Source organism: Haliaeetus albicilla, chromosome Z (genome assembly GCF_947461875.1).
Source record: "Haliaeetus albicilla chromosome Z, bHalAlb1.1, whole genome shotgun sequence".
Classification (NCBI taxonomy): domain Eukaryota; kingdom Metazoa; phylum Chordata; class Aves; order Accipitriformes; family Accipitridae; genus Haliaeetus; species Haliaeetus albicilla.
In genome coordinates, this window is record NC_091516.1 from 16,544,973 (window position 1) to 16,571,501 (window position 26,529).

The following is a 26,529-nucleotide window of genomic DNA, read 5'->3' on the forward strand; positions in this document are numbered from 1 at the left end:
TAAGCCACCTCCTTTTCTCCTCCATGGTAGAGTTAGACAACATCAAGGGAAGAGCAGGAGCTGCTTGCAGAAGGGATCATTATGCTGTAAACAGTGTAAGGATGGTGCAGGGCAGGGTTACAGGGGTATGAGCTAGAACCAGAGCTGCAGGGATGGTGGGATTTACAGTTGCTCCCTTGTTTAATACATGAATGTATATTCACTGTGTGGTTAGACCTTCTAAAGTTGTGGCAGCTTTTTCCGGTGTCTGACTTGGCCAGGTAGCTGATGCAGCGTGTCAGAGAGAGCTTGGCTGTGAAAGAGTACCGACAAGCACCTTCCTTTTTCATCCTTGCAAATATAGCAAGGCACCGATTGGCACTGCAGTGAGGAAAACAGGACTTAAAATACCCTCTGAGAAGCACCCCCATCTTAGGGAACAACGTGGCAGGCAGATCTTGGCGAGGGCAGCTGGCTGGCCTCCGGACTGGAGGCACTCTGGAGTGCAGGCAGCAAGTCACAAGCAATCCCCTCCTTCTCCTCTTTTGCCAGTGGTGGGGGATTTTGTTCTGCTCCGTGATTTTGTAGGTAAACAGGAGCTGTATTTGGGTATGGAGGCTGGGCAAGGATTGAGGGCCTTGCTACTCAGAGGCAGCGTGTGGGTTTCTGAGACACCTTGGCTGATCATGCGGTGCTTTGCCTGCTGCACCTTCTCTTGGCCTCGTGGCTGTTTGCCCTGTCTAGAGGCTTATTCAGAAAGTGTCCTCTCACCTGCAGGACACTGGCTGGAGAAGAGTCATCCTGTAGCTACAGCCTTTCTACTTCCAGGGAGTTAGAAGAGACTTGGCACACTGTTAGGATTTAAAAATAGTACGGGGCTGCATCTTTAGCCAGTGTAAATCATCATCAGATCAGCTGATGCTGCTTGAGGACTCGGAGCATTGCCTTAACCTGCAGTTGGTTTGGTCACCTGTTTTGAGGTCTGCAGTGCATGTAGGTGGTGGTCTCGGGCTTTGAGTAGACATTAGTCCACTTGAGTTTCCACCAAACATCCAGCCGTGTTCACCTTTCAGCTCCCACCTCTTCCTATTTACTATGCTCTGTCCAGCCTTCACAAGAAGTAGTAGCTCATCAGAAGGTGAAAGGTAGTGGTCTTCACTTTCATAATGCTTGGTTTTTTTCTTTTCCAGAGGGACGGGTGCTCATTCAGGACATCTCTTCCATCCCCAGCAGAGGGCACTTGGAGAGCACGTCTGATTTGGTTGTGGACTCCACCTGCTGCAGCAGTTTTTACCAGCCGTCTCTGTATCCTTACTATAACAACCTGTACAACTACTCCCAGTACCAAATGGCAGTGGCCAGTGAGCCTTCCTCAAGTGAGGCTGGGGGTATGATTGTAGGGTCAGCCATGAAGAACAGCCTTCGAAGCCTCCCAGCAACATACGTGCCAAGCCAGTCGGGAAAACAGTGGCAGGTATGATGTTACAGAGGTGCTTCATGGAACAGTGAGGTGGACGATAAGCTGTTTTGGGCCTCATTCTGACCTCCTGTTTGTTGGTTTCATGGCAGTGCAAAACCAGAACCAGATTCCAGGGTGAGGTTTGGACCCATGTTAGGAAAGTTAGCTGAAATGGGTGGTTGTGGTGCAGCACAATGAAAGCAATGATACAGGTGTAGGTAGGTTGCTGCAAGCACAGATAAAGGGCACCCACTTGTTTTTATCTTTTGAGTTACATCATATTAGGTTATGGGCTGTTTTCCAGAAAAAAGACTCCAACTGAATTACCCAGCATAGCGTCCTGGGAGCTTCACGTGTCATTTCTGAGAGGCTTTGCTCTTCAGGACCCTGTTCTTTTCTCTTACATCTTTCACATTCAAGGCACTGAAGTGAGACAGGAGACCATGCTGTTGTGCAGTGAGTTGGTGGCACTCAGTTGAATGTGACATGGCGTGTTGCTAATGGTGTGTTCTGGCAGTGTCAGCTCCAGGGCTTGCAATTTTGACTTGGGTAGCTCAGGTTACAGGCTGTGCCTGAGAGGTTTGCACCAGAGCTCTGCGTACTTCGTTAGTTAGGGTATAAAGCCAACCAAGCCCTCTCACTCTAGGACTTAATAATTGTAGCCTCCAACTTAGTACCAGTCCGAGACTGGAAAAAGGGAAAATCTACCAAGGCAGGGGATTCTTGAAAAAGTAACTGGAGCCACTTCAGTGACCCTGAGGCTGTTTGGTCTTGGGCTACAGCGGTGCTTTTCCGTCTGAGACTGAACTCGGGAGGCTACACCTTCTGAGTCTGCATATGCCTGTGTCCCTTGTCCAAGGGCAGGAGAGGGCACACCTCTTCTCTAGAGCATCAAGAGAGGGCAGGCTGCCTTCTGCAAAGGCTCTGTTGTGAAACCACTCAACAATGAAAGATTAAATGTCCGCCAAAACCTCCTTTCTGAAAGGAACAGATGGGTCATTCCCTTTGTTGACAGAGAATTGTTCTAGCAATTCTGGCACGGGGACCAACTCTGAAAGGGCATTTTAACTTCTGATACTGGGGAGCTGGAACTAAGACCAGGGTGATTAGAATTACTGTAGCTGTCCAAATCACCTTCAGTGAGGCTTCCCTATCATTAGACACTTTTTTCTCAGAAAGGTCCTTCTGAAAATTTAGGGGCCTCTTGGAGCAACAGCTGGCAGTCTGCATTTAGTACTATTCCACGTCCCTTTTTCGCCATGAGTACAGCTGTATGGGGAAAAGAGCTGTCTCCCTTCCTCCTGCAATGTGAACCCACACCACGAGAGCATTCTTCCCTCAGTGTGTTGATAGGCTTCACTGCAGTCACTTTCAAATACATGGAGGTACACCTTTTCAGTTAGGTTAGTTGATAGCCTCCTCTCTAGATGCTGAATTTGATCACCAGAGCAGGAGGAGAATTAGTTGAGGCAAGCTGGGGGTAGGATTTTTTGTGTGGTAATGAGGTGAGGTGCCAGTGCTTTTTTAGCTTTTTCATTTTGGTTGACTTAACCTGGCATGTCATAGCAGAGTATTTCAGATAGAAAGTTTCTTCTGAAGCTTTTGCAGTACCTAGCTTGTAAGAGCATACTGCAGAACTGATGCTTGGAGACACTGTCAACTCAAATGAGTGGCAGCAACATTTGTTTTGTGAAAATAATGTTCTTGCAGGCTGCTAGTCCCACACTTCACCATCCCTCCAGCCAGTAGAAACTTCTGTGGTTTTACTTGCTTGGGAAAAAGGAAGGTAAATTACATGTATTGACTATCCTAGCGCATAGTGTTTGAGGAAGAGATACATGAGAGTATGTTAAAATATGTTAAACCTTGGAATGAAGATGGTGTCCTCTTGGTTTTGTTGTCATGTACTGTCATTTGAAACTAGACTGTATGTGTAAGAAGTCTTGGCCTAGAGGGTCTGTTGTCTCACTGTGAGATTGCCTGTTTCTTGTGGGACCTTTGACACCCCTTAAAGAAATATAAAGCAATAGTGTGTTTTCCATGCATTTTTCTCTTGGGGCCCTGCAGAATCTGTAACTAACTTCTGCTTAAGTGCCACTCAGATTGGTGGGATACCAAAGATGTGATTAAGAAAAAAAGAGGAGGTTGCTGTCAGAAAGGACCGTTTTCCTTCCACCAGCAGGCACCAAGTGCTAGGTGTTCTTTCCCACCTTGTGGGATGTATTGCGTGGTTCCATTCATGTCCATGTGAATTTAGTGATTTACCTGACCTAAGATTTTAATTTCTCCTGGCAAAACCTTTTGGGATCTCTCAGTGCTGTTCTGGTGAGAGGTCTGTCCAGAGAGACTAGAGGTAGTGCTTTCTGCCTGCAGAAGTGACGTCTCCCCAGCTTCTAAATGGCCTAAAACCAGGACTCTCCTCTCCTGTTCAGTAGGGCAGAGTGTAGTTCAAGGTCAGTGTCACTTAACATACAAGCTGTTTCTCAGAGACTGATCTGCAAGAAAGATTGTTATTGCTGGAAGAGTTACGAATCATGGGCTTTGCATACTATTATGACAGCATAACATTGCACAAATAATCATAAAAACTTTTAGTGAGAGCTAGGCTAGATAATGCTTGATGGCAGTGGGTGCAGTGATGCCAAGGTTGTAAAACACTGTGTGGCACTGAAGATAGTTTGTTGTAAGAGGAACGAGCTCTCAGCTGCTGCATGTGGTTAAACATTGATTCTGTGCATAGAAGGCTACCAGCAAGGGAAGATCACAAATGTAGTGTTAAATGGAGAAGGATGAATGAGTTTCTCTGTCAAGCATGGTATGGCGTTGCAGGAGAGTTTCAAAGTATGATCCATGAAGAGGAATCAGACCTTGATTGCACCTTCAGGGGGTTTTGCTGGCAAACCTATGCGGGCTGATTCTCTCCAGAGGAAACACGTAGCTGTATCTACACAGGGATTTTTGCTGGACTGCCTGTACTGACTGAGTCTATTTTTTACATGCATCGGCTTCCTTAACCAGTCTTCCAGTATGCATGAATCTGTTCATGTGACTGGTAGTGCTATAACTGTTTTGATCAAGGTTTTTCATTTTTGCTTCTTTACCAAAATGATAGCTGTGCAATGCCTGCTGTGACAAAATCAGGACAGCTTGCTAAGCTGTGAGCCGACAGGAGGGTTTCTTTGCTGGTATAAGCCACCCATGTTCTCACTGGAAGGTATCCTAGTTTAAGCAGTGTAGACAAGATTCCTGCCTTTTCCAGGCTTTGTTGTTGGAGGCTTGCTTGTTCTGGGATAACTGTAACCACACAAGGATAATTGCATACTTAAAGTAAGATAACTTCTGGATGCAGACAAGGCCTTGAGCAGCCCAGCTTTCTGCTGTTTCAGAGTTTAGGGAGCAAGGGAGAAAAGCCAGGGAGGAAATGTGTGAGTGTGTGTGGGATGGGATGAGGATTAATGCATCATTGAGCCTTGGCAAATAAACTGAATCACTGAATCTTTAATGTAGATTAATGTCAGATTTCATTAGTCTTTGTTCTTTGCAGAGGCTCCTGTACTTGAATGAATTCATAGCAGTGCAAATTTTTTAGATATTTCTGTGTAGGTTTTGTTAATTTTTATATAGTTATCCCAGAAGCTGTATCCATCATGATGTGATAAGCATAATGAAGATGATAGTTTTGGCCAAGACTCCTTCATTCATTTATATTCTGCTGCTTTTGCCAGCTCTAAGGCAGATAATCAGGTATGTCTGGTGTTACACCTGAAGAAGAAAAGACAAGCTTAGGCTGGAGAAGAAATGTAGCAGATGTGGTGGTTACTGTGCATCTCCTTTCATTCCAGTTCTGTGTGAGCATCTGCACCCTCCCTTGAAGCTCTCATAATTGTTCATTACAAGAGGAATCTATGTGCATTCAGTCCAATTAACAGTTAAATGAGTTCACCCACATTAATGCTGCAAGTCAGAGCATGTTGGTATACAGTGGAAATTGGTGCTTCTGAAACTGGTCTCACTGCGACCCACTTAGGGACAGCAACTGGAAGATCATGGGGTGACTGCAGCACAACAAAAGTAAAACCTGGATGGACACGTCTGAATCTAATCAGGTTTAATTATCCAGGCGATGAAACTGCTGGCGTGTGACCCACAGCATAAGGATAATTGTGACTCCTTGTGAGTCAGTGTCCTCCCCAAAAAGTGTTAAAACTTTTTGGTTCCTACAGCTGGACCATTACAAATCTGCAAGATGCAGAATATGCCCCCACACCTCAGGACCAGTGGCTGCATTTTCTTTGTTACTCTGGTAACTCCAGGGATCCTGCTTCGGAGAAAGGTTAAGGCTGGCTGGGGAGGTTTTGGGTGAATTTGAGAATTTAATGTAATTTCTGTTTCACGCTCTCTGAGCTGTTTTTTTCTCTTTCTTTCTTTCCTTTTTTTTAATGCAGCTTGGCAAACCAGTATTCTGGCTTCCAAAACAGCAACTTTTTTGTTCTTTCCTTAAACCAGTTTAGAACAAAACCCTGAAATAAGTATTGGTGAGAGTCAGACTGAGAAATTTTAACTGATTTTCTAATATGGGAATTACATTTACCATTTGGAAGTGAAATATTTAGCATTGCTGAGGTAGGAAACCGTTTTGTAAGGATTTCTTAAAAAGTAGCAAACGTATAAAACTGTCTTTTACTAAATCCAGAAAAGTGTGGCAGCGATAGGGCAGCTAGCATTCGCACTCTTAAGAATAGCTGCTTGCTAGTAAAAAAGATTGCTCTTTTCAGCTTCCACAACCTGTTTCTAGTTTCTGGCACAGTTTTTCCTCCAATAAGCCTGGCCTTCTTACAGAAATGTGCAGTCTAACTCTCCAGAAATAGGTGTAAAAAGTGTAAAATATATGTGCATGTATGTGTGTAAATATATACACATTGTGCAAGTCACCCGACACAATCCTAATTTTATGTGTAAGCAGTGTATTATATACTGTATTCATAACATTCCCTTCACACTACAGATTTATGCTAAAAGTATCCTAATGTTTCTGACAGCTCATGTGTGACATGAATGCAATCCATATTTCTTGGAGGAGCTAATCTAAGCGGTTTATTTTCCGATATTGCTGATAGGGCTATATCTCTAGGTGTCACCACAGTTGAGATTCTGATGGTAACATATTGTTTATGGGTCACTGCCTTTGTCTAAAAGAATAGGTTGGAACAGAATAGCAAAGGTTAATTAAGTTTGTCTATCAAGGAGGGACAGATATAGATGTCTCTTGTATTTTCTGTGCTAGAATCAAAGTAAGTCAAGGCAGGGTATCACAGACTCGTTTTTTCCTGGTGCTGGAAAATATGCTTAGCTGGTTTATGAACGAAACAAAGCCACCTTGGGCAGCGCGAGTGCAGCAGTAGTTGTGAGGGGTCAGCTCATGGACAGTATCACTGCAAGGTGGGAGAGTCACAGCAATCCTGGTTTACAGGTGGGGAAACCGAGGCAGGGAAGTGTTAAATAACTTGCCCACAGTCACACAGCCTGCAGGTGACAGACTGGAGATTCCTGATGTCTGGATTTCCACTTTGGTGCCCTGTGGATGCCTTCTAGCCTCATGCCAAAAACCAACCTATGAATTCTGTTGTGCGCAAACAACGACACATAAACGCAAAATGCAATTTTATGCCCCCTAAAGGTGGCTTTATTTTTAAGATCAAGGCAGAAGGAGGAAGCTATGTTAAAACTTTTAACAGAGTTTCTCTGGTGTTTCCATAATTGCTGGTTTTGTTTTAAGGCAGCTGTTGGTGAGTCATGGGTGAGACAGAGGGATGGAAAACCCGAGGGAAGTGATTGGCCAAGATCACGTGGCACTCCAGTGGCAGAGCTGAAGGGTAGTACTTCGATCTCTTATGTCGCTCTGAATTTTTTGCAGCCCTTGTCACCCAGGATTAGCACCTGCGACCTCCTCCCACTTGTCCTTCTTGGGAATAAGCCCCATAGTCAGGACAACTGCAAAATGTGAAGGTGCTGCTAAGAGTAACACTGGTTTGCTCGCAAGGAGATTGTGCCTGGCAGCTTCTGCAAATAAAAGAATAACCTGGATGATGTTTTGTCTTAATAAATCATCTGGGAAGGGCAGGACCATTTTGGAGTCTCTGAGGCTGGAAGGAGAAGTGAGCCACTACTTGTGCCTGCCTTGCCTCTTTTCTCTCTCTGGTCTGGCCACCTCCTCTCCGCGGCTCTTCCTTGGTGAAGAAGATGTGTAAAGGTTAGACAAATGCTGCCAGGAGCTTGGAAGGAGAAGCTGGGTTTTATGTTGCTCTTCCACCAGCTGTTGAGAAAGCTTTTTTGCAGGAATGGTCTGAACCCATGGAAGAGTTGCTAGAACTAAATCTGGCCACTATTGTAAGGGACAGAAAAAAATGTTTTTACAAATATGTTAACAGTAAAAAGAATCCTAAGGAGAATATCTGTCCTTTAATGGAGACAGAAGGGAACATAGCCACCAGAGATGAGGAAAAGGCCGAGGTACTTAATGCCTTCTTTGCCTCAGTCTTTAATAGGGAGACCAGTTGTCCTCAGGGTGCTCCACCCCCTGAACTGGAAGGTAAGAATGAAGAGCAGAACATACCCCTCTTAATCCAGGAGGAAGTAGTTAGTGACCTACTATGCCATCGGGACACTCACAAATCTATGGGACCTGATAGGATCCATCCAAGAGTACTGAGGGAACTGGCGGAGGTCCTTGCCAAGCCACTCTCTATCATCTGTCAGCGATCCTGGTCAACAGGGGAGGTCCCAGAGGACTGGAGGCTTGCCAGTGTGACTCCAATTTACAAGAAGGGTCGGAGGGAGGATCTGGGGAACTACAGGCCTGTCAGCCTGACCTCGGTACCAGGGAAGATGGTGGTACAGTTTGTCTTGAGAGCACTCACATGGGAAGTCCAGGACAAGCAGAGGATCAGGCCCAGTCAGCATGGATTCATGAAAGGCCGGTCCTGCTTGACCAACCTGATCTCCTTCTATGACCAGGTGACCTACCTAGTGGATGAGGGGAAGGCTGTGGATGTTGTCTACCTGGACTTCAGCAAGGCCTTTGACGCTGTCTCTCATGGCATACTGCTTGAGAGGCTGGTGGCTCATGGCTTGGACAAGTGTACTCTTGGCTGGGTAAAAAACTGGCTGGATGGACGAGCCCAGAGGGTTGTGGTGAATGGGGTGAAATCCAGTTGGCAGCGGGTCACAAGTGGTGTTCCCCAGGGCTCCATGTTGGGTCCCGTTCTGTTTAATACCTTTATCAATGATCTGGACGGGGGAATCAAGTGCACCCTCAGCAAGTTCGCAGTCGACACCAAGTTGGGAGGGAGGGTTGATCTGCTTGAAGGTAGGAAGGCTCTACAGAGGGATCTGGACAGGCTGGATCGATGGGCCGAGGCTGGTTGTATGAGGTTCAACAAGGCCAAGTGCCGGGTCCTGCACTTGGGTCACAACAACCCCATGCAGCGCTACAGGCGTGGGGAAGAGTGGCTGGAAAGCTGCCCGGCAGAGAAAGACCTGGGGGTGTTGGTCGACAGCCGGCTGAATACGAGCCAGCAGTGTGCCCAGGTGGCCAAGAAGGCCAACAGCATCCTGGACTGTATCAGAAATAGTGTGGCCAGCAGGAGCAGGGAGATGATTGTTCCCCTGTACTGGGCACTGGTGAGGCCGCACCTCGAGTCCTGTGTTCAGTTTTGGGTCCCTCACTACAGGAAAGACACTGAGGTGCTGGAGCGTGTCCAGAGAAGGGCAACCAAGTTGGTGAGGGGCCTGGAGCACAAGTCTTATGAGGAGCGGCTGAGGGAGCTGGAGCTGTTTAGCCTGGAGAAAAGGAGGCTGAGGGGAGGAGACCTTATCGCTCTCTACAACTGCCTGAAAGGAGGTTGCAGTGAGGTGGGTGTTGGTGTCTTCTGTCAGGTGGCTGGAGATAGGACAAGAGGAAATGGCCTCAAGTTGCGGCAAGGGAGATGTAGGTTGGATATTAGGAAAAATTTCTTTACTGAAAGGTTGTCAGACATTGGAATAGACTGCCCAGGGAAGTGGTGGAGTCACCATCCCTGGAGGTATTCAAAAAGCGAATAGATGAGGTACTTCAGGACATGGTTTAGTGGGCATGGTTGATGGTTGGACTCTATGATCTTGAAGGTCTTTTCCAACCTAAATGATTTTATGATTCTGTGATTCTAAGAGCATTCTCTTCATGCTTCTCTGGCTTTTGCTACATATTCTGTCACTGTTGGGCACTGCTATAGGGCTGCACTGGCTGTTGTGCTCAGTGACGGACAAATCCTGCTTCCAGCTTGCCTGTTTGTGGACAAGCTGTAGCTGCCTCTTGATTCCCCATATTGGCTTTACAAGGGAGCAGGGGAAGAATTTCCACTGCATGCACAGTCTTTTAATCAGGCCATATTTATTTGTTCATGAGTTATAAGCATCCTACTATTGCTTGCAGTACTTCCTTTAAAAAGTTACTGAGTGTGCGCTGTGTTGTATAATTTAGGGGAACCCATAAATGTTGAATAGGCCAAATGTGCTTCTCCGATGATCTGTGTCTCCCACTGAAGGGAGTGAGGTGCTTGGTGAATCAATCCTGCAGCTGGGGCAGGGCACGAGCGATGTGCGGGTGGAAGGGGATACACTGTAAGTCAGCAACTTAGATGTTCAACTCAGGAGCCTAACTTGCTTTCTGCAAAGAGCAAGTGCATGCCCTTCCCTTCCACAGCACTTCCTCACCTAAAACATGCCTCATTCTTACAGCACCTAGGCTGTGGTGATAGAAACCAGAGTGGCTTTTAGGACCCTTGCCTGTCTTGGCCTTGCTGTAGGGCTGGAAGGGGCGAGGGAGGCAGGAGGAGACACCAGAGGGCTAGGTGTCTCCTCCTGTGATCCCCACATGAGCCCAGCGTTTCCCAAGGACAGGACCCAGGGAAGGATCCCAAACCTGGCATGTGGCTGCAGCGTTTGGAAGGCTGAACTGCCTCACGTTAGAAATAATCTGAATATTCCAGGCCCTCCCCAGGGCTATTTTTATCTCCCTTGCGGGCACCCAAAAATGTGCAAGGACTCTCCAGAGCTGCAGGAGTTAATACAGAGCAAATGCCCCTTCTCATGGGGTAATGATCTCCTAAGTCCCGTTTTTAATGCAGCGCTAAGGTCAAGAATTTTTACGACTGGTTGTTTTTTTATTGTTACTGTAAAATAGGATTGCTAAGCACTATAAAAAGGAAACCTTATGGTTCAGATTTACTGTGGTGTGTATTCTAAACAGTTTAATAAAACAAAACCAAAAGCTTAGATTTTCTTCAGCAGTTAATACACAGCATATTCTTTGCAAAGCCAAGCTTCTGGCTGTCGGTCGAACTGTGGTTCATAGACTTGGTGTGGGTAATAAGATTATAAAACATGTCTCTTGCTAGCCAGCTACCACACACTAATAATAATAGTAGTAATAATTCATTGCATCCAGAGATTTTAGGTGAGTTGTTTTTTTAAGAAATGGAGAAAAACCCTAAAAAAGGTCTGAAAGGAAACAGGTCACCGCATCCACTCTACAGGGAGAGGAGGCACGCATGTGGTCGTTTCATTGCCAGGGAATGATCCCTCCATTTTGTTACAGCTGAAATAATGCTGTCTCCTGCAGGCAACCTTTTCTCAGTTGTACACCTGCACATGTGCACTTGCACAAGGGAGAGGTGGTGAAGTGACAACCGTGGATGCTGCCCACAGCCCTGCCCCACCAAGGGAAGGAAGATGGTGTGTGCAAAATGGCAGGCAGAGAGGAGTTTGCTAACTTTATTTCCCCAGTACTTCTAGAGCTGTTGAGCTTTGCAGATGTGCAGATGCAAAATGGCTTTTGGACTGAGATTTTGAGCAGTTTGTATTGCTAGTCCATAATTTCAGGGCAGAGGCAGCCTGGGTTTTATTGAGGGAGTCTGTGCAAAGTACAGATGTTAGCTTCCAAGAGCAGACTGCCCTTTTTCAGAATAGCAGAGGGGATGTCAGTGGTTCTTCTGAGTTCAGGCTTCCTTGGGATGACACATTAAATATTTTAAGTGCATTTACTATTTATCATGGATGAAACTTCGGTACCTGTTGAACTTTTTCTGCACGCATAGGGTGCAGATGGTAGAAAAATCACCTTTTAAGTACTGCTTTAACTTATAATAGAAAACCTCTTTCACAGACTAAAAGCGTGTTGTGCAAATCCCTCAGTACACATGCAAATACGTGCAGCTGTGCTGCTATCAGAAGGCAGGCAGAGGTGCACTTTGCTTCCTGTAAACAACCACTGCTCTCTCTCAGCACTTAATCTCGCTGCAAACCTGGCTCCACATGGAAAGGAGGATGTTGCCCTCGTCTCAGAGAGAACCAGCAGGATTTTATGTGACTCGGGCCATGTGATTTCCAGCTAGGCATACTAAAATGAATATCAAATTACTAAGGGGACCCCTGGAAAACAAGAAGTGACTGCATTCTGGCTGCTTTGCTGGGAGGCACCGGTGGCTCCTTCTGCCAGGACCAGACCCTGGGGGTCTGCTGGCACTGGGCAGCTGTCTGGGACAGCAGGTTCACCCCCTGCCTCTGCTGCTCCCCGGGTCTGAGTTTTGCAGCCTGGGAAGGGCTGAGGAGCAGGGCTCCATGCGCGGCTGCCTGGGACCTAAGGGAACCGAAGTGGAGCGGGCAGAGCTCCTCTAACTGAGGTGAGACGCAGCTGAAAAGGCTGTCAAGCACTTCTGCTTACAAAGATGACGTCTAATGGCCTAGCTGGATGTGCGTTACTGTTGGCACTGCTACCTTTATAGCTGGTACAAAACTCTAATATTTTTTCTCTGCCCAGAAGCTTTCCATCTTACAGTCATTCACTGCCCAGCAGACTTAGGGAGACCAGGTAGTGTTATCTTTCCTGTTGAAAATCTTAATCCTGTGAAGTGTTTGGCTGCATTTTTTGGAGCACTGTAGCCACGTTACGTTGTAGAGCTTTGGAACAAATAATAGCAGATGGTAGTTCTTTCATAAAACAAAAATTTAAAAAAGCATTACCACCTCTCTGAGGAGATCAGTTTGGATGATTTCAGGGCATTGGAGTAGGGTGAACTTTGGTTTCTGAGTGCTGCCAACTTTGCTTTATGCTCCGGGAGGGAGGGAGAAGGGGTTGTCTGATGGACACCATGCTGACACAGTGGACCTGCTGGCTGGTGTCCAGCTGTGGCTCCACTACAGGCTTCCCATGTAGTCTGTCCACAAGTTGGTTTCTCTGGGTAAATCAATAAATTTTTTTCCATCTCCCTGGGTTGTAAGAAAAGCAATGTGTTTGTGTGCGTGTGCCACTGCACAGACAGCGTGGAGTGTGTCCTGAGGAAGCCAGTCAGTAGGACTGTCTTGCTTAGCCACCCCGTAGGTCCTTGGCAGAGCTGTTGCCACCAGTCTGAGATGGGTTGGTCTCTGGGGGGGTGTGGGGACTGGATGGATGCTTCCTCTCTGACATGGGCCAGGTGCGTGCAGTTGAAGGGGTCTGGAAAGCTTCCCCTGGTGTTGTCTGTGCCATAAGCAGGGAACTTGCCAGGAAGCTCCTTGCAGTGAAGAGTATGTGCTTGTGTGCCAGATGCAGCTTCACCTGAGGTAAGATAAACCAGCCATAGGTATGCCGGTGCTGCTGCTGCTGCTAGGTCACATCCCGTCCCACGCCAGCTCACCAGTAGCTGGGCGATGTGGGCACGCCATGAGCCAGCCAAAGCAAAAACCCAAGACCAGCACGTCAGGGTTTTATTTCCCATGTGCCTTCTGCAACCTCCTTCAAAATCGTGTGCATGTGGGGCAGCGGGGTGCTCGCGGGGGCTGGGGCTCAGTTTTCACAGGCTGCTGTTGCGGTTCTGTCTCCGACAGGTGAAGGGCATGGAGAGCTACCACGCCGTCGGCTCCCAGTACCACATGTGCTCCTACTACCCACCTGCTTCCTACCTGGGACAGGGGGTTGGTGCTCCCACGTGCCTCCCACAAATCCTGACCTCTGAGGACATCCCCTGCTACTCGGAGTCAAAAGCGAGAGGTAAGTGCACCTACCGGGGTTTCTGGGACCACCTTGCCTTGGGGCAGGCACCCGGGAGGTGTAGGTTGCTGCTGGGAAGGAAGCTAGGCATCAGAAAGCAGGTGTTTACAAGATGGTGGCTGTTTTCTGGAAGGCCTGTAGCGCGGTGGCAACGTAGGGCTGCTGCTCCACAGTAGTGCAAGCTTGTACTTCAGAAGTCTCATGGTTCAGGAGGACAGTTAGTTGTACCTTTTTGCTCCTGTGTATGTCTTGAAGGTGTACAGAGAGTCACTCGAGGGACTGTCTTTGGTGCTCACCACCTGGCTCCCTCACAGGAACAAAGAGTTGTCTTTGCCCCAACCACAGAATTGTCTTTCCTCTATTTTTTTTCTCTTCTCAGAAATGCTGTCCGTGATTTTTTCCACAGGCCTCCCACTGAGCCTTTGGTGTCCTTTCTGAACCACATGTGGGAACTATTCCTGCATTCCAACTGTGTCATGAAGTCCTTTGCAGACTTGCTTCCTTGTTTGCTTTCAAACTCATCACACCGTGTTACTTAATTTAGAACTACTGCAGATAATTTTTTCTTTTCATATCCAGTGTTTCTTGGCTGTCCTAAGGATTACTATAATCTGCAATAATTTCCAGGAAATGGTTGATGAATTTACCCTGTGGTTTTGACAATGTTTCTCTCACTTCCTTGTTCCCTTGCTCCGGTAGCAGGTAGAGTGCACACACAGGTGTTAACATGGCCCTGCTGGAGTAGACCAACACCATTGACCTGCTTCCCTGTCCCTGGAATGGGACAGTAACTTCTGCTAGAGAAACAAGAAGAGAAACTAAGAGTAGGGTGATCCTACTTCGTATGTCCAAAATCCTCACACTCCTACAGCATTCAAAGGTGTACTGATCTGTTGATTGCCTCTGAACCATCATTTCATTACCAGCAGCAGACTTGCACTCCATGAATTGTGACGTAGTCTTCTCACACTTTTTGTCTCTCTGTAGTAATTCATGAATATGGCAGTTTAATTTTGTGTGGTCTGTGGGAAGTATTTATTTTCCTTTACACCTGCAAATTTTTGTGGGTTTTTTTGTTGGGTTTTTTTTGCACAGAATCACACCACTGGCAACAGCATCCATCCTCATTTGCTTCTTTGATGCACTCATGCATTGAAATTAATCTTCTGCTCTTTATATCTGATGGAAGGATGTATATTGTGTAGGTTCCATAACTGTTTTCAGTCATGGCTCTTCTGTGGCCAATGTCTTCGGGTCTGTTGCATTTGTGTTGTGGTAAAAAATACAGTGGTTGTGTCATGACAGGACCTTAAGGACTCAAATGAAGTTTTGGAAGGTGAGGTGTGTATAAAGTCTTACCTGTGGCTGGTGTAAATCAGCACTGAGCCCTTGAATTCAGTAACTCCAGAATGATTTATGCTGAGGAGGTGGCTGCTCTTTTGGAGTGGCTGTTGTCTGAAAATTTTCCAACTAACTGTGACGTATCAGATAGATGAAGAAACAACATGTGGTGTGATGAAACCTTAGACTTTTCCTCCTTCTCCAGTAGTTTTAAATGGCTTAGAGAAATCAGTGATCCTTGGTTCATTTTCCTTCTCTTTTCTTCAATTTTATTTTCTTCCCTCTTCTCTGACCACCGTTGAACAGTGACGTCTTCCTTTCTGCCCATTGGTCGGAGAAGCAGTTGGCTTTATGCTCAACTGCAGTTGACACTTTTTCTTGCATCCATCACTATTAACTCACTAAGAAGTCTTACCAGTTGAGTGTTCTTACAAATAGACAAAAGACCTTATACCCTTTGTTCCCAAATGCACTTCAGTAATTTTTCATCACTCCAGAAAAAAGTTGTGCGTAATGTGCCACTGATTTTTAAACTGCATAAATACTGTATTTTCAATAATCCCTGACTGCTTCTCCAGACAGTATTCCACACACAGATATTGTTCCCTAAGTTACACCATCAATCAGAAACTGACAAGCAGTGAGATGTAATTTACTGAGATCAAACAGCATTTTCCAGACTCTGAAGAAGTGTTTTTCCATAGCAGGGAGGTAGTGGGTGAAAGAGGCACCAATATTTCTGTGAGAAACTTGAACATGTGAGCAGGACTGTACCCATTTAATGGGCTTCTTAGAAGCATCTTCTTTTTTTGTTATGGATGTTCTTGGAGGAGATGACCATTTTTACTTTTTCCATCTACAGACAAAATAATATTCTCGGGCTGTTAGTTGATTATTTACACTCCCGTGAAGTTCTTCTTCTGGTGCTTTTGACAGTCCTCAGAGGCTTTGAGGTTTTTTTCCTCTTTATTGTCATCTGTGTGAGTGCCGAGTCAGCCAGCAGGCTGTGAGCAGTGGATCCTGCGTATTATAGAGGGTGGTCCATTCCCCAAAAGTACTGACTGCCTATGCTGCAAGTGCTCCCTCATACGGAAGACACATCCTTAGGTGTTTCTCCATTGATTGTTGGGCTGAACTTTCTGTACAATGCCTGACTGCTTTGTAGGAAGCCTGGTAGCATGTTTTTGCAGGGTTAGTGGTTGCAACTGGCTGAAGACAACGTTAGTGCATGTTTTAAATAAATCATATTTTACTCCTTCCTTTTTTGCAGTTGAAGTAGTAACCATGCTTGGAGACTTGTTTTCTTTCTAAGAATACACGTTCATAGATTTTGGGTCCAGAAGGGAACATTAAGATCATCTGATCTTACTCGTTATATAATGCAGGCTGTAAAACTTCACCTAATAACTCCTGCAGCAAACCCATAACTAATTTTTTTAAGATCTGTGTGAAGAGTTGCGTATTGTTAATCCAGAAATTTTACAGGAAGGTAACAGTACGTATAGAAGATCAGCAAGTCAAAATAAAAACCTAATTTTGCAGCCAAATTCTCAAAACGTAGGAAACATTTATCTTTAACAAAAATGGTTATTAAATTTCCCAAGCACGGATCTGAGATGGTCTTACAACACATGCAGTCCATTACCCATACTTAAATTGAAACTTCAGCTTTATAGAGGTTTTGCCAGTTCATGTATTATCTCAGTATTTTAGTCAGACTATTTCATTAATTTTATTCTAGTAAGTTAACTGCCTGCTTAGACCAGTTACATTGAAAGGGAGGAGAGATGAGCTAGCAGACCACTGGTTTACACTTTTTTTGTTTTTATGAATGATGCAAAGTTCTCAGGAAGCTTCTGACATTTGTGAGGTCATACGATGTTACAGTGTGTTGCATATTGTAATGGGCTGACATTTTCTGAATGGTGAAACACCATCAGTCAACCTCCTTGCAATTTGAAGTGGTTCTAAGTAAAATGGGTTTGCTTCCAACTGAGCACAGCTGCTGCCCTTCCAGCTGAAACTGGAAAAAACGGGGAGAAAAAGAAGATAAACCAGTGACAAATGGCATAAGGATGTTTTCAGAGGGCTCTCTTAGATCACCAGGCTATAAGTTTTATATAATAATTTCTAGGTAGGAGAGGGATTTTGTACTCAGTTCTTTCAAAAGATTTTTACTCTCGTTTTTTCTGCAAGAGCAATCAAAGGAAAAGATGTATGAGAGGTTGTTATCAATCCCTGTGCAAGCAAAGCATACTTTAACACATGTCTTTCTTTTGAAAGAAGCCAAGCTGAGAGATCCTTGTGCAAGAAGTGGAGGAATTTTCTAATGCCCTGGGTATTGGTAGCCCTGGGTCACAACAGGGTATTTCATCTCCAAAAGCCAAGTGCCTTATTCCCATTGATTTCTGTGGGACAGTTGCTTTTTTTTTTTTTTTCAAATGGGGCTTTTTCAGGATTGGATCACTGCCCAGAATTGGATAGCACCTTCCACTGCTTTTGGATCAGGCCCTCCTGCACTTAGATTTGTGAAATACCTGCACAAGACCTTGGTTTGAGAGAGCAAGAAAGCACATGCTTGGATCAGGACTGGGTACCTTGCTCTGGGTCCTGTTTCCACTGAGTAAAAGTTGAGCATTTGCTTATCTGTATGGGAGTGTTTTCCAGATTTGGTACAGTGGCAGAAAAATTTAACATTCAAATAGAAGGATGCAAGGGAGAAACATCCCTGTATTTGCAGACACCTTTGATCATTAAAGTAGTTACCTCTTTGTCATCATTATATGAAATTATAATTATTCTGTGTGTCTGTACCTGTGGTAAAGGAGATGGCTTGCATTTAAAATGTTGCTCTAGCTGCTGAATGGATTTGAATTTTTATTTTCTTAAGTGTCAGGATATTTGGAAACACAAGTAATGAAGCACTGTAGCAGTGCTGTATTTGCAGCTTGAACATAAAGCAGGAGCCCGAAACTCCTCCCAAACACAAATAAGAAAAGCTTATACAAAGTGTTCGTTTTGATACAGAAATGGTCAACAGTTTTGTGTAAATCAGCAAACACCATTTTATGAAGGAGAGCATTTCTGGTAACAGGTTTTTTTGTCAGCCAAACACCTTCCAACGCTTTCAAAACACCTTTTCACAGTCCTTTCTAGAAGTTAAATAACTGGTATCCCCAGTTTTACAGTTGTGGAAATCCAAGGTGGCACAGGCTTTTCCAGGGTCTGCATTTAAAGACTTAGCCTTGCATCTCTCTGCTTGGATGCTGTATGGAAAGCAGTGCTGAGCCATTGGAGAAGCCCACCCAAACTGGAGCAGCTCTGTAAAGAGCCTCTTCCAGTGGTTTCACAATCAAGAGCATGTTGGAAACATTCTCCCTGCTTAAGACAAAACGTTCCATTTAGGCAAAAGCATCGCTGGAATGCAAGGAATGCCATAAACTCGCAGGAGAGGTTGGATGTTTCTTTCAGAGTGGGTTACTGTGCACCAAAGTTACGCCCATTTTTTTGAGGTTTCCTGTGCCCTTGAAATGCCATGCAAGGTAATAAGGGTAACCCCCCAGAGCCACAGGTGGCACCTGGCTGTAGGATCAGAGGGGTCAAGGGGTCCTGGTATGCAAAAGGTCTTTGAGACCATGTCCTTGAACCTGAACTGCTTTCTGCAAGTATTCAGGTGACACAGATGGCACTGCAACAAAGTAGGCTGGCTTGGTATGACTAAGAAGTTACCCCAAAGAGCAGAAAAAACCCTTCCATCTCTCTGCTCTTTATTTGCAGCCAGCTGAGAAAATGCACTGACAAAGCTATGCTAATAAAGCACTTAGGAAGTGGGGCACAATAGCAGGAAATAGCCCAAATTGTCCTCCATCAGTGGCCTAGAAACAGTCTGTGTAAGTTAAAGAGTAGTTGTTTCAGTCCCAAAGGGTCCAGGTATTGTCAAGTATGTGAGGTACCACTTTTACTCCTTTTCTATGCACCTCTTCAGTAGAGCATCTTCAGAAATACATCTTGAATTTGGAGGGGTTTCAGCAGCGAGTATGTGGGGAGGATAACATTTTGCGCCTAGAACTGATACAGTTCAGCAATATTTAGCTCGTGTATTTTGTGTGAGCATGTCTGTGCATCTTTTGCTTAAAAAGTGACCCCTAGTGAAGAGTATGCTATCCTTAGTGACGAAAGAGCAAATGGTGGTTGCTGAAAACTCGAGACTGTATTTTCCATAAGTATCTGTCTTACATCAGACTTTTAGAAGTAAATTTTGAAGTAAGACAGAAGAAGAAAGGAAGCGGTAATCATCCAAATCTGCAGATTTTGAACAGTCAGTTCAAATGGGTCACTTAATCTTTGTGCGCCTGGTTATCTTTTCTTGTACATTCTCATTGCTGCTACTTACAGTCCCCGACGGCTATGCTGTGTGCAGCTTCCCTTAGGCAGTGGTTACAAGGATGGCAAGCAGATTTTACACTGCGCTTCTGCAAGCCTTGGTTTACACTGCTGGTTGTGCACGTGCATTGCAACATTTTAACAGACCTCTTTAGGCAGATGCCCTTTTAACATGTCATTTTCATTTTCAATAAAAAGTTGAATTTTGGTCTTAGCTGACTAGACTGTTGTTGGGCTTGGGGATTTTTTGTCTTTTAAACCAAGCAAGCCACTAACCCTGATTTGTGACATACTTACTCATACTTCATCATTTCATTAGCTGTAACAGCCGCTATCAAAATACATTTGAGAATGTGAGGCATATTCAGTATAAGCTCTGGTAACTCATTTTTGTGTGTATTGAAGCCTTTTTGTAAATGATTGTTCTGTGTTCTAAATTAGGTTGGATAGGTGAAGATTTGACCAATATTAAAATAACTTTATAAGGTCTGAAGGGAATTCCTGAAAAGAAGTTAATGTAAGTATTTGCTTACATCCCATTCTGCTTCAGTTTATTTCTGATTAAAAGGCTCATTTTAGTAGTTTCTTCTTTAAATGCAACTTTTATGTTTCACTCACTCACAAGCACACAGAAATAAAATAATATGTGCAGCAAAGCAACTTTTCATTGGACAATTGCAGAGTTACAGGTTTGATTCATGAGTTTTGCTGATTCATGCCAAGGCAGCTGATGAGCTCTTGCTCTTTGCTCTGGGGGAGGCTGCTGGTCCTGCAGCAGGAGCAGCTGAACAAGCTGTATTTTTGATGGTTTTACACCAAATCTTTTTGTAGAAATACAGATATTTCTGGACTGAGGCCTCTAAGAGGAATGCTAAAGTCTCATGAAAACTATGTGTGAATGCTTTCATTTGTCGGCGCCCTAGCAAGAGAGAGTGGGACAGCCTGAACCTTCAGGAGATGCCAGTGGGACCCTATCCACTCACACCAGCAAAACCACATCTGCCAAGAAGGGGCTCAGCCAGGACAGTTCCTAAGCAGTCAAAGAAGGCAGGTTTCTTCTCAGTCCTTCTTGCAGTTAGGAGCATTTTAGAGCCACATGTCAGAGACCAGTGGTTTATACCCACTGCACCCCTGGACTTATTTTCTGCCTGTTTGAGCTGCTCTGTGTGGGACGGAGGATGTTACTATAGCTGATGAGGTTGTGTGGGATTTTTCTTCACACTTTAAAGGATGTTGGATACTTAAAAAATCGCCACCATCAGTTGAGCTGCTTCCTTTTATATCCGGTGTGACTTTGACACTGATTTTATTACCTCTGGATACAGAATTTTTCCCACTGCAAGCAGAAATTGATAGAAATCATTAATAGTAAAACAAACTTTACTATAAAAAGAAATGCAGACATCTTGGTCAGGACAGTAGTGATAACTGTGCTTACCCAGGCATGATTTGTAATTGTAACAAAGTGATACCGCTCGCCTCTTTGCTTTGCTTTAACGTGCAGTTGCATCCTCATAACTTGGCTGGTTAAGAGAAGAGAGAACTCACTCCATATTCAGCTGTAATCTTTTCTGTGCGCAAGAGTCTGCGTAGAGCATCTTGCAGTTTACACCAGCTTTGCAGCTCAGGTGGGAGTCTCCAGCTGAACTAATTCTTCTGCAGCTTCTTCTGCTTATAAAGCAACCCTCTGCAGATCATAAGAAACTCTAGCAAAAGAAATATTAGCTACTGATCTCTAAAGAAAAGGAAAGGGAAAAGAAGAACTCAGAATTAAGAAGGCTCTGTAGCATAGAGCGGTGTAGATGGGCTTTGCCTTTAGCAGGGAGGAGATGAGCCAGATTGTGACTCTTTGCAAGAGGTTGTTGCAGTCCATGACGCTGCTCCCACATGAGAATGATCTCAGGGAAAAGAAGGGTAATGTCTCTCCCTACTGCCATGCTTGCATGCCATGAGTAGTTTCCTTTATCTGTGCATTCTACCCTGTCGCAAGGATAAACTTCTGAAGGAAGAGAACAGAAGTAGCTTTCCTACAAGCAGTGGGCAAAGGAGCTGGGGGATGGTCGAGCACTGTGTGTAACTGCACAAGATACAGGGGAATCGTGGTATGTGAGCAGACAGCCCATCATTCATTCTGCCCATTTTATAAATATGCATATTTATATTGTGTGTGTAAATAATACCAAGGTACGTTGCCTGCACATGATGTATGTAACCCTGCGGGGCAGGGTCTGGGGACGGATAGCAAGGCTACTTACTGGGCTTTCTTAATTTAGCTACCGTTAGCGTGCCTGCCCCTCAGACGTTTTTAATTCCATGCTTCAGTGTAACCAATGAGTTTATTTCCAGTGCTCCTCACAGGCATAGCTTAGGCCAAGTACAAGTTGAATAACCTTCAGGAAAGCTGTGCTGTCCTTCTGTCGGCCGCTGTCTTTGAAAATTGCCTGCAGAGTTAGTGAGCAGGAACAGTTAAGATTTACAAACAATGATGAAGCTTGTCATGCATCTTTCACCATTCATCATCTGGGTGCCGTGGCTGGGCGGTGAAGTGTTCTTCATAAAAACCAGCTCAGTGTGAAATACACCTCGCAGCAATGTTTACTGCTCTGAAACTCGTCAGCAGCCCTTTATAGTAAATCCAGATTGCGATGTGACATTACAGTATATCATTGCAGAGCGCGCTGGGGTTTACACTAGGAATGAGTGCAGTTCACACCAGATGAGATGTCGAAATTGAGTTATGTAGGAATTTGGCTGTTATATGGGGATAGCTTTTGTTTTCTGAGGACTGAAAGTTAGCTTTATATATATAATATATATAATCTACACATACCTGTACTTGTGTGGGGGTGCCTATATCAATATAGAGATATATATACATGGATATATGGATACATACATGCTATGCGCACATTCTGTATACAGACACCGCGTATGTTCAAATACAGATTTCTCTGATGGGACCCTGTCTTATTTTTATGCTATTTCTTAAATGTATTTCAGTGTTTTGTTGAAGTACTGCATTTTAGCATTAGCTTTTCAGCGAAGTAGCCTTTATTTTCAAAAAAATACTGTTGAAAATACAGTTCTTTGAGTATCGTAGTTTTATGATTCCTGTCTAGAAATACAGAGTGGGAATTTTCCTAAGGGATTTTTGGTTTAGGTTAATTGTTTTTTTTGTAGGGTTGCTATAGCAAATGCTAATGTTAAATTTCTCAGTAGCAAAGCCAGAGGACCTGTGAGTGAGTGTGTTACATACAGCTGGTGTGTTGCCCGTGGGAGAACGGGGGTGCGTGCGGGTACATCCCGTGGGCAGCTGAACTCCGGTGAGGCAGAGTGCTGCAGCAGCAGCTCAGCTGGAAGAGGTTGCTTCTGAGATGTAGAGATGATGCAGCCAGCTGGTAACCACCAAAATGGAGCTAAGGCCCATTGCTAGGTTTTGATTTGGGTGGGGTTCTGTTGTTTTTTTGTGTCAATGTCTCCCAGAGCTTGGGAGATGAAACTTTGAGCAGAAGATTTGGGGGATATTTACCCAGAAACCTTAAAATACAGAAACTACATAAGTTACTGGTACATCTGGCAGTGTGCTGGGATGGCAGATGTTCTCCCTGCTTGTTTTAGTCCCTTCAGCTGCAGTGTGGACACGAGGTCATTGAGAATAAGATAAAATAGTAGGTGCCTTTGTCCAATTACATAAGTAGGAAGTCGGTGCAAAATATAAACAAGACATTTTGTGTATGAGTAAATTGAAGCTGAGCTTTTGCAGATAAATCTGCTGTCTTGGGCATCTGGCAGTCTGGGAAATATCCCTGGAGTTAAGCAGTAATAGCCGCATGAAGTGGAAAGCATGCTGTGTTGGTTGGCCTGCAGACAAGGACAGTAACTTGCTTTAGTGAAATTTAGGTAGTTGGTGGCAGTTAACTGATGAAAAAGAGATGCAAGAAAAGATTGGAGATAGACCAGCAAAGTTTTAAAGTGCTTCCTGTGATGTTGTTATTTCAGTGCTACACTGGAAAACCTGGTAATTAAGTTATATTTCACTGTCTTCAGTGCTGTGACTGCTTTGTCCTCTGTGTTTGAAACAGAGCTGGCATGTTCTGGACTATTCACTAAAGTCTTTTGGTTTTATTATTGCCTGGCTCTTCAACCAGGGGGAGAGATGGGATGTTTGAAATACTGATACATTTAATTTTAGATTTCTGAGACCCGTTCTCGGGTATTAAATATAGTTCAGAAGTGGAAAAAGGAGTGGGACTGCAGTTGGTACTACCAGAGACGAGAGATAGCTATACTTCATTTGTCCTCCTCAGCTGTTTTCAGCTCCTGTAGTTGTTTTTGCTCTGAGTGCTAATCCTGCAGTGAAATCATACTTTTCTAGCCCGGAACAGTTTCCACAAATATACTTACTGTGACTGATTTTATTTAGTTGATTTATTATGTTTTTCTAAAAAAACAAACCACCGTACAGTTTACCTTTAGTCTGCTGCAGGCAGTATGAAGGTAAAGCTTCAGATCCACTAATCACGAAAATATGGAGGCTTCCAGGCATACCAATAGCATTCTACACTTGTTCGTATTCATAATTAGCTTAATGATATAGTATTAATCTCACTGGCTTCGTTACCAGAGGCTTTAAAGGATCCAGTGAGGCTTCTTAGGGATGATGGGGGGGTGAAAGGGTAGACATGTTAAGCATTATTTACAAAACTTTTTTTTACTTTCTCCTTTTATTTTGAACAGGGAAAGTTTGGACATCTTTTATGTTACTCCTGTGGCTTGAATTAGAGGGGTAGAGAGTAAAGCTGTCACTTATAATGTAGTGGTTTCAGGCACCAGAACGTTGCATATAAAATCAAAGGGTCATATTTCTTCACAACCTTGATTCCTTTTTGTACCTGTTTGGTTTCTAGTAACTTTACTAAGCTGCAGTCTTCAGATACATATAGTAAGCAGTGCCTTGACATAGGGACGCTGCAATAGCCTTATGAAGCTTGAGGTCTTCACAAACACGTACTCAGAACACTATCATAGAGCTTGTCACTTAATTTCCCATTCTTGCAGGTGACTCATTCCTCTTGCAGTGTCTGCTGTACATAGATTGAAAAAGAATTCCAGGAGTAAGGGCAGGAATTGGGAAAAATACTCCACAAAGGTCCCACATTTATGGTATTTAGTGCAGTGCTAGCATCCGATTGCTGCTGTCCAGATATCTCCAAATTTGAATTAAATGGGTAAGTGCTGGCTGGGGCTAAGGAAAAAAAAAAAGTATCTTGTATGCCAAGTTAAGTCACTTAATTTTATGTTGTTTCCTCACACACATACAAAGGTCTCCTGGTGGGGGTGTAATCAAAGCAAACGTATCTATAGAGCACTGTAAAAATAGTCCAGGAGGAAATTGCTCAGAACAGGGGAAAAAAACCACACCACAAATAAGCTAACAGTATGTTGGCCGATTATAATGACTGTCTTATAGCATCCAGGAGTTGTCAATCATACCTTAATGTTTATAGAAGTGAAAAGTCAATGTGTAGTTGTTTAATTTGACATGACTTAGGTTGAGAAAGTGTAATCGCTGGAGGGGACAGTTAAGTAGCTGTGCTCCGTGTCAGCACGTCTCGCTCCGACTACTGCACTAAACGCTTTCCTGATGAGCGATAGATTTGGTTAAATACCAGGATAATTGCTAGCTACAGCATCCAGCACTCTTTTAATGCCTTGTACTACATCTGTATTAGCTCTTGCCTGAGGCTGTTTGAGGTTTCTGCAGGGAAGAAGGCATGCACTTCAATTACATTGTTCTCCTTCGGGTTTTGAAGGGCAATTGTTGCAGAGCTAAATAGGCTATAATAAATTATATTTCCTTTCCTCCAAACCTGTTGAAGTAGATCAGACATGCAAGTGTTATAGCTGCGTTCTGCTTGTAAGTGACATTTTGTTAGTCTGCCGTACCAAGAACACACAAACAACTATTCAGACAAACAACTATTCAGGCAAAATGTTTTTTCACTTGAAAAATGGAAAAATACCAGACTTGTCTTGCTACGCTGGTGCATAGCCAGTGAACTTGGTTTTGCATGCTATAGAAGTATTTGCTTCCCCTCACTGCTTCCACACATGTAAATAAGATCATATACAAACGCATATTCCTGCTCTCCGCTCCGTGATTAGGAGGGTGTCAACAGTTCCGTTAACCTTTTAGTGCTGTTGGTGTTTCAAGGCGAAGACTTGGAGGTGGCTTGGTAGTTTCTGCCAAGGTGGTTGCCTGCTCGTTCCCGTGAGCGGTCACACCACCCGTCTGCAGTGACGCTGCCTTGCGCTGGCGTAGCTCCTGCTTGCAGACCACACTGCCGTCGCATTGCACAGCACATGCACGGTGGCGTGGCCATGAGGCAAATGCTAACTGCTCCCGAACACTTCTCTGCAGTGTACCCCACCTCTGCTACAAAGGGGTCTACCCCGCTTGGCACCTACGGGCCAGACAAAACATGAGAAAAGCTGAAAGCATCTGTGCACAGTTGGGCGTATTATAACTCGCTTTAAAAGTGTTTGAAAGGGATTGGGGGGAGCACTTATTTTTGAAATCTGCTTATCTTAAAAGTCTGAAAAGATCTGGAGGTTGGTTTTGAAGTATCTTCAGAACTGAACATTTCATTTGTTGGGATTCATTTTAATATGTGATCCGGAAAGAGAGTGGGAGCCAAGCTAACCACATAGGACTCCCTGTGGTTCATGTTGAAATAAACCAAACAATTGTGATTTTGTTTCTTGTGTAATACTGGCATTTATGTCTTTGCATTTATTTCCTGCTTTTTTGTAATTTTACAATGCCAGTTTTAAAACTCTGTGCCTGATGGTTATCTCACAGTGTCTGTTAAATCAGTTAAGTTTTGCAAGTAGGTTTGCATAAGATCTGAATCACACCCCATATGCTGTGAGTAGCATGTTTATTTACCCCAAGCATGGCACTAATCATGTCTTAGACTGCTGAAAGTAAAAGAATGTTTTTAGTCCAGTTTGTCACTAGTTTTGTTTCCTTTCTGGACATGAAAGAAGAAGAAAAATCAATGAGCTCTCTCTCCTGTTCATGTATAAATCATTTTCCCTTTCAAGTTCTGTCTCAGAGCAGTTGCAGACACTGCAAGGAGAGTTTTATTTTTCCCACCCTGAAGCAACTGTTTACACTAGATTTTTTTAGCTGTTTTTTGTATTGGCTTTTGGCTATATAAAACACATTTTGATGAATTTCAGTCTGAGCCAGATGTAAGCTAGCTGTGTACCAAAATCTCCTAAATACTCTGAATCAAGA

At 44.2% G+C, this 26,529-nt stretch overlaps 1 protein-coding gene across 2 annotated transcripts in view; it reads left to right on the forward strand.

The window, feature by feature from the left end:
• DMRT1 (doublesex and mab-3 related transcription factor 1) overlaps positions 1-26,529 on the forward strand; it is a 63,523-nt gene that overhangs the window by 23,427 nt on the left and 13,567 nt on the right. The window contains exons 3-4 of one of the 2 annotated variants that reach the window (XM_069775702.1): positions 1,172-1,453; positions 13,340-13,502. In XM_069775702.1, coding sequence (XP_069631803.1) covers positions 1,172-1,453; positions 13,340-13,502 — 445 coding nt within the window. Of the gene's footprint in view, positions 1-1,169; positions 1,454-13,339; positions 13,503-26,529 lie in introns of both variants that reach the window. The other variant, XM_069775703.1, reaches the window with a different exon arrangement.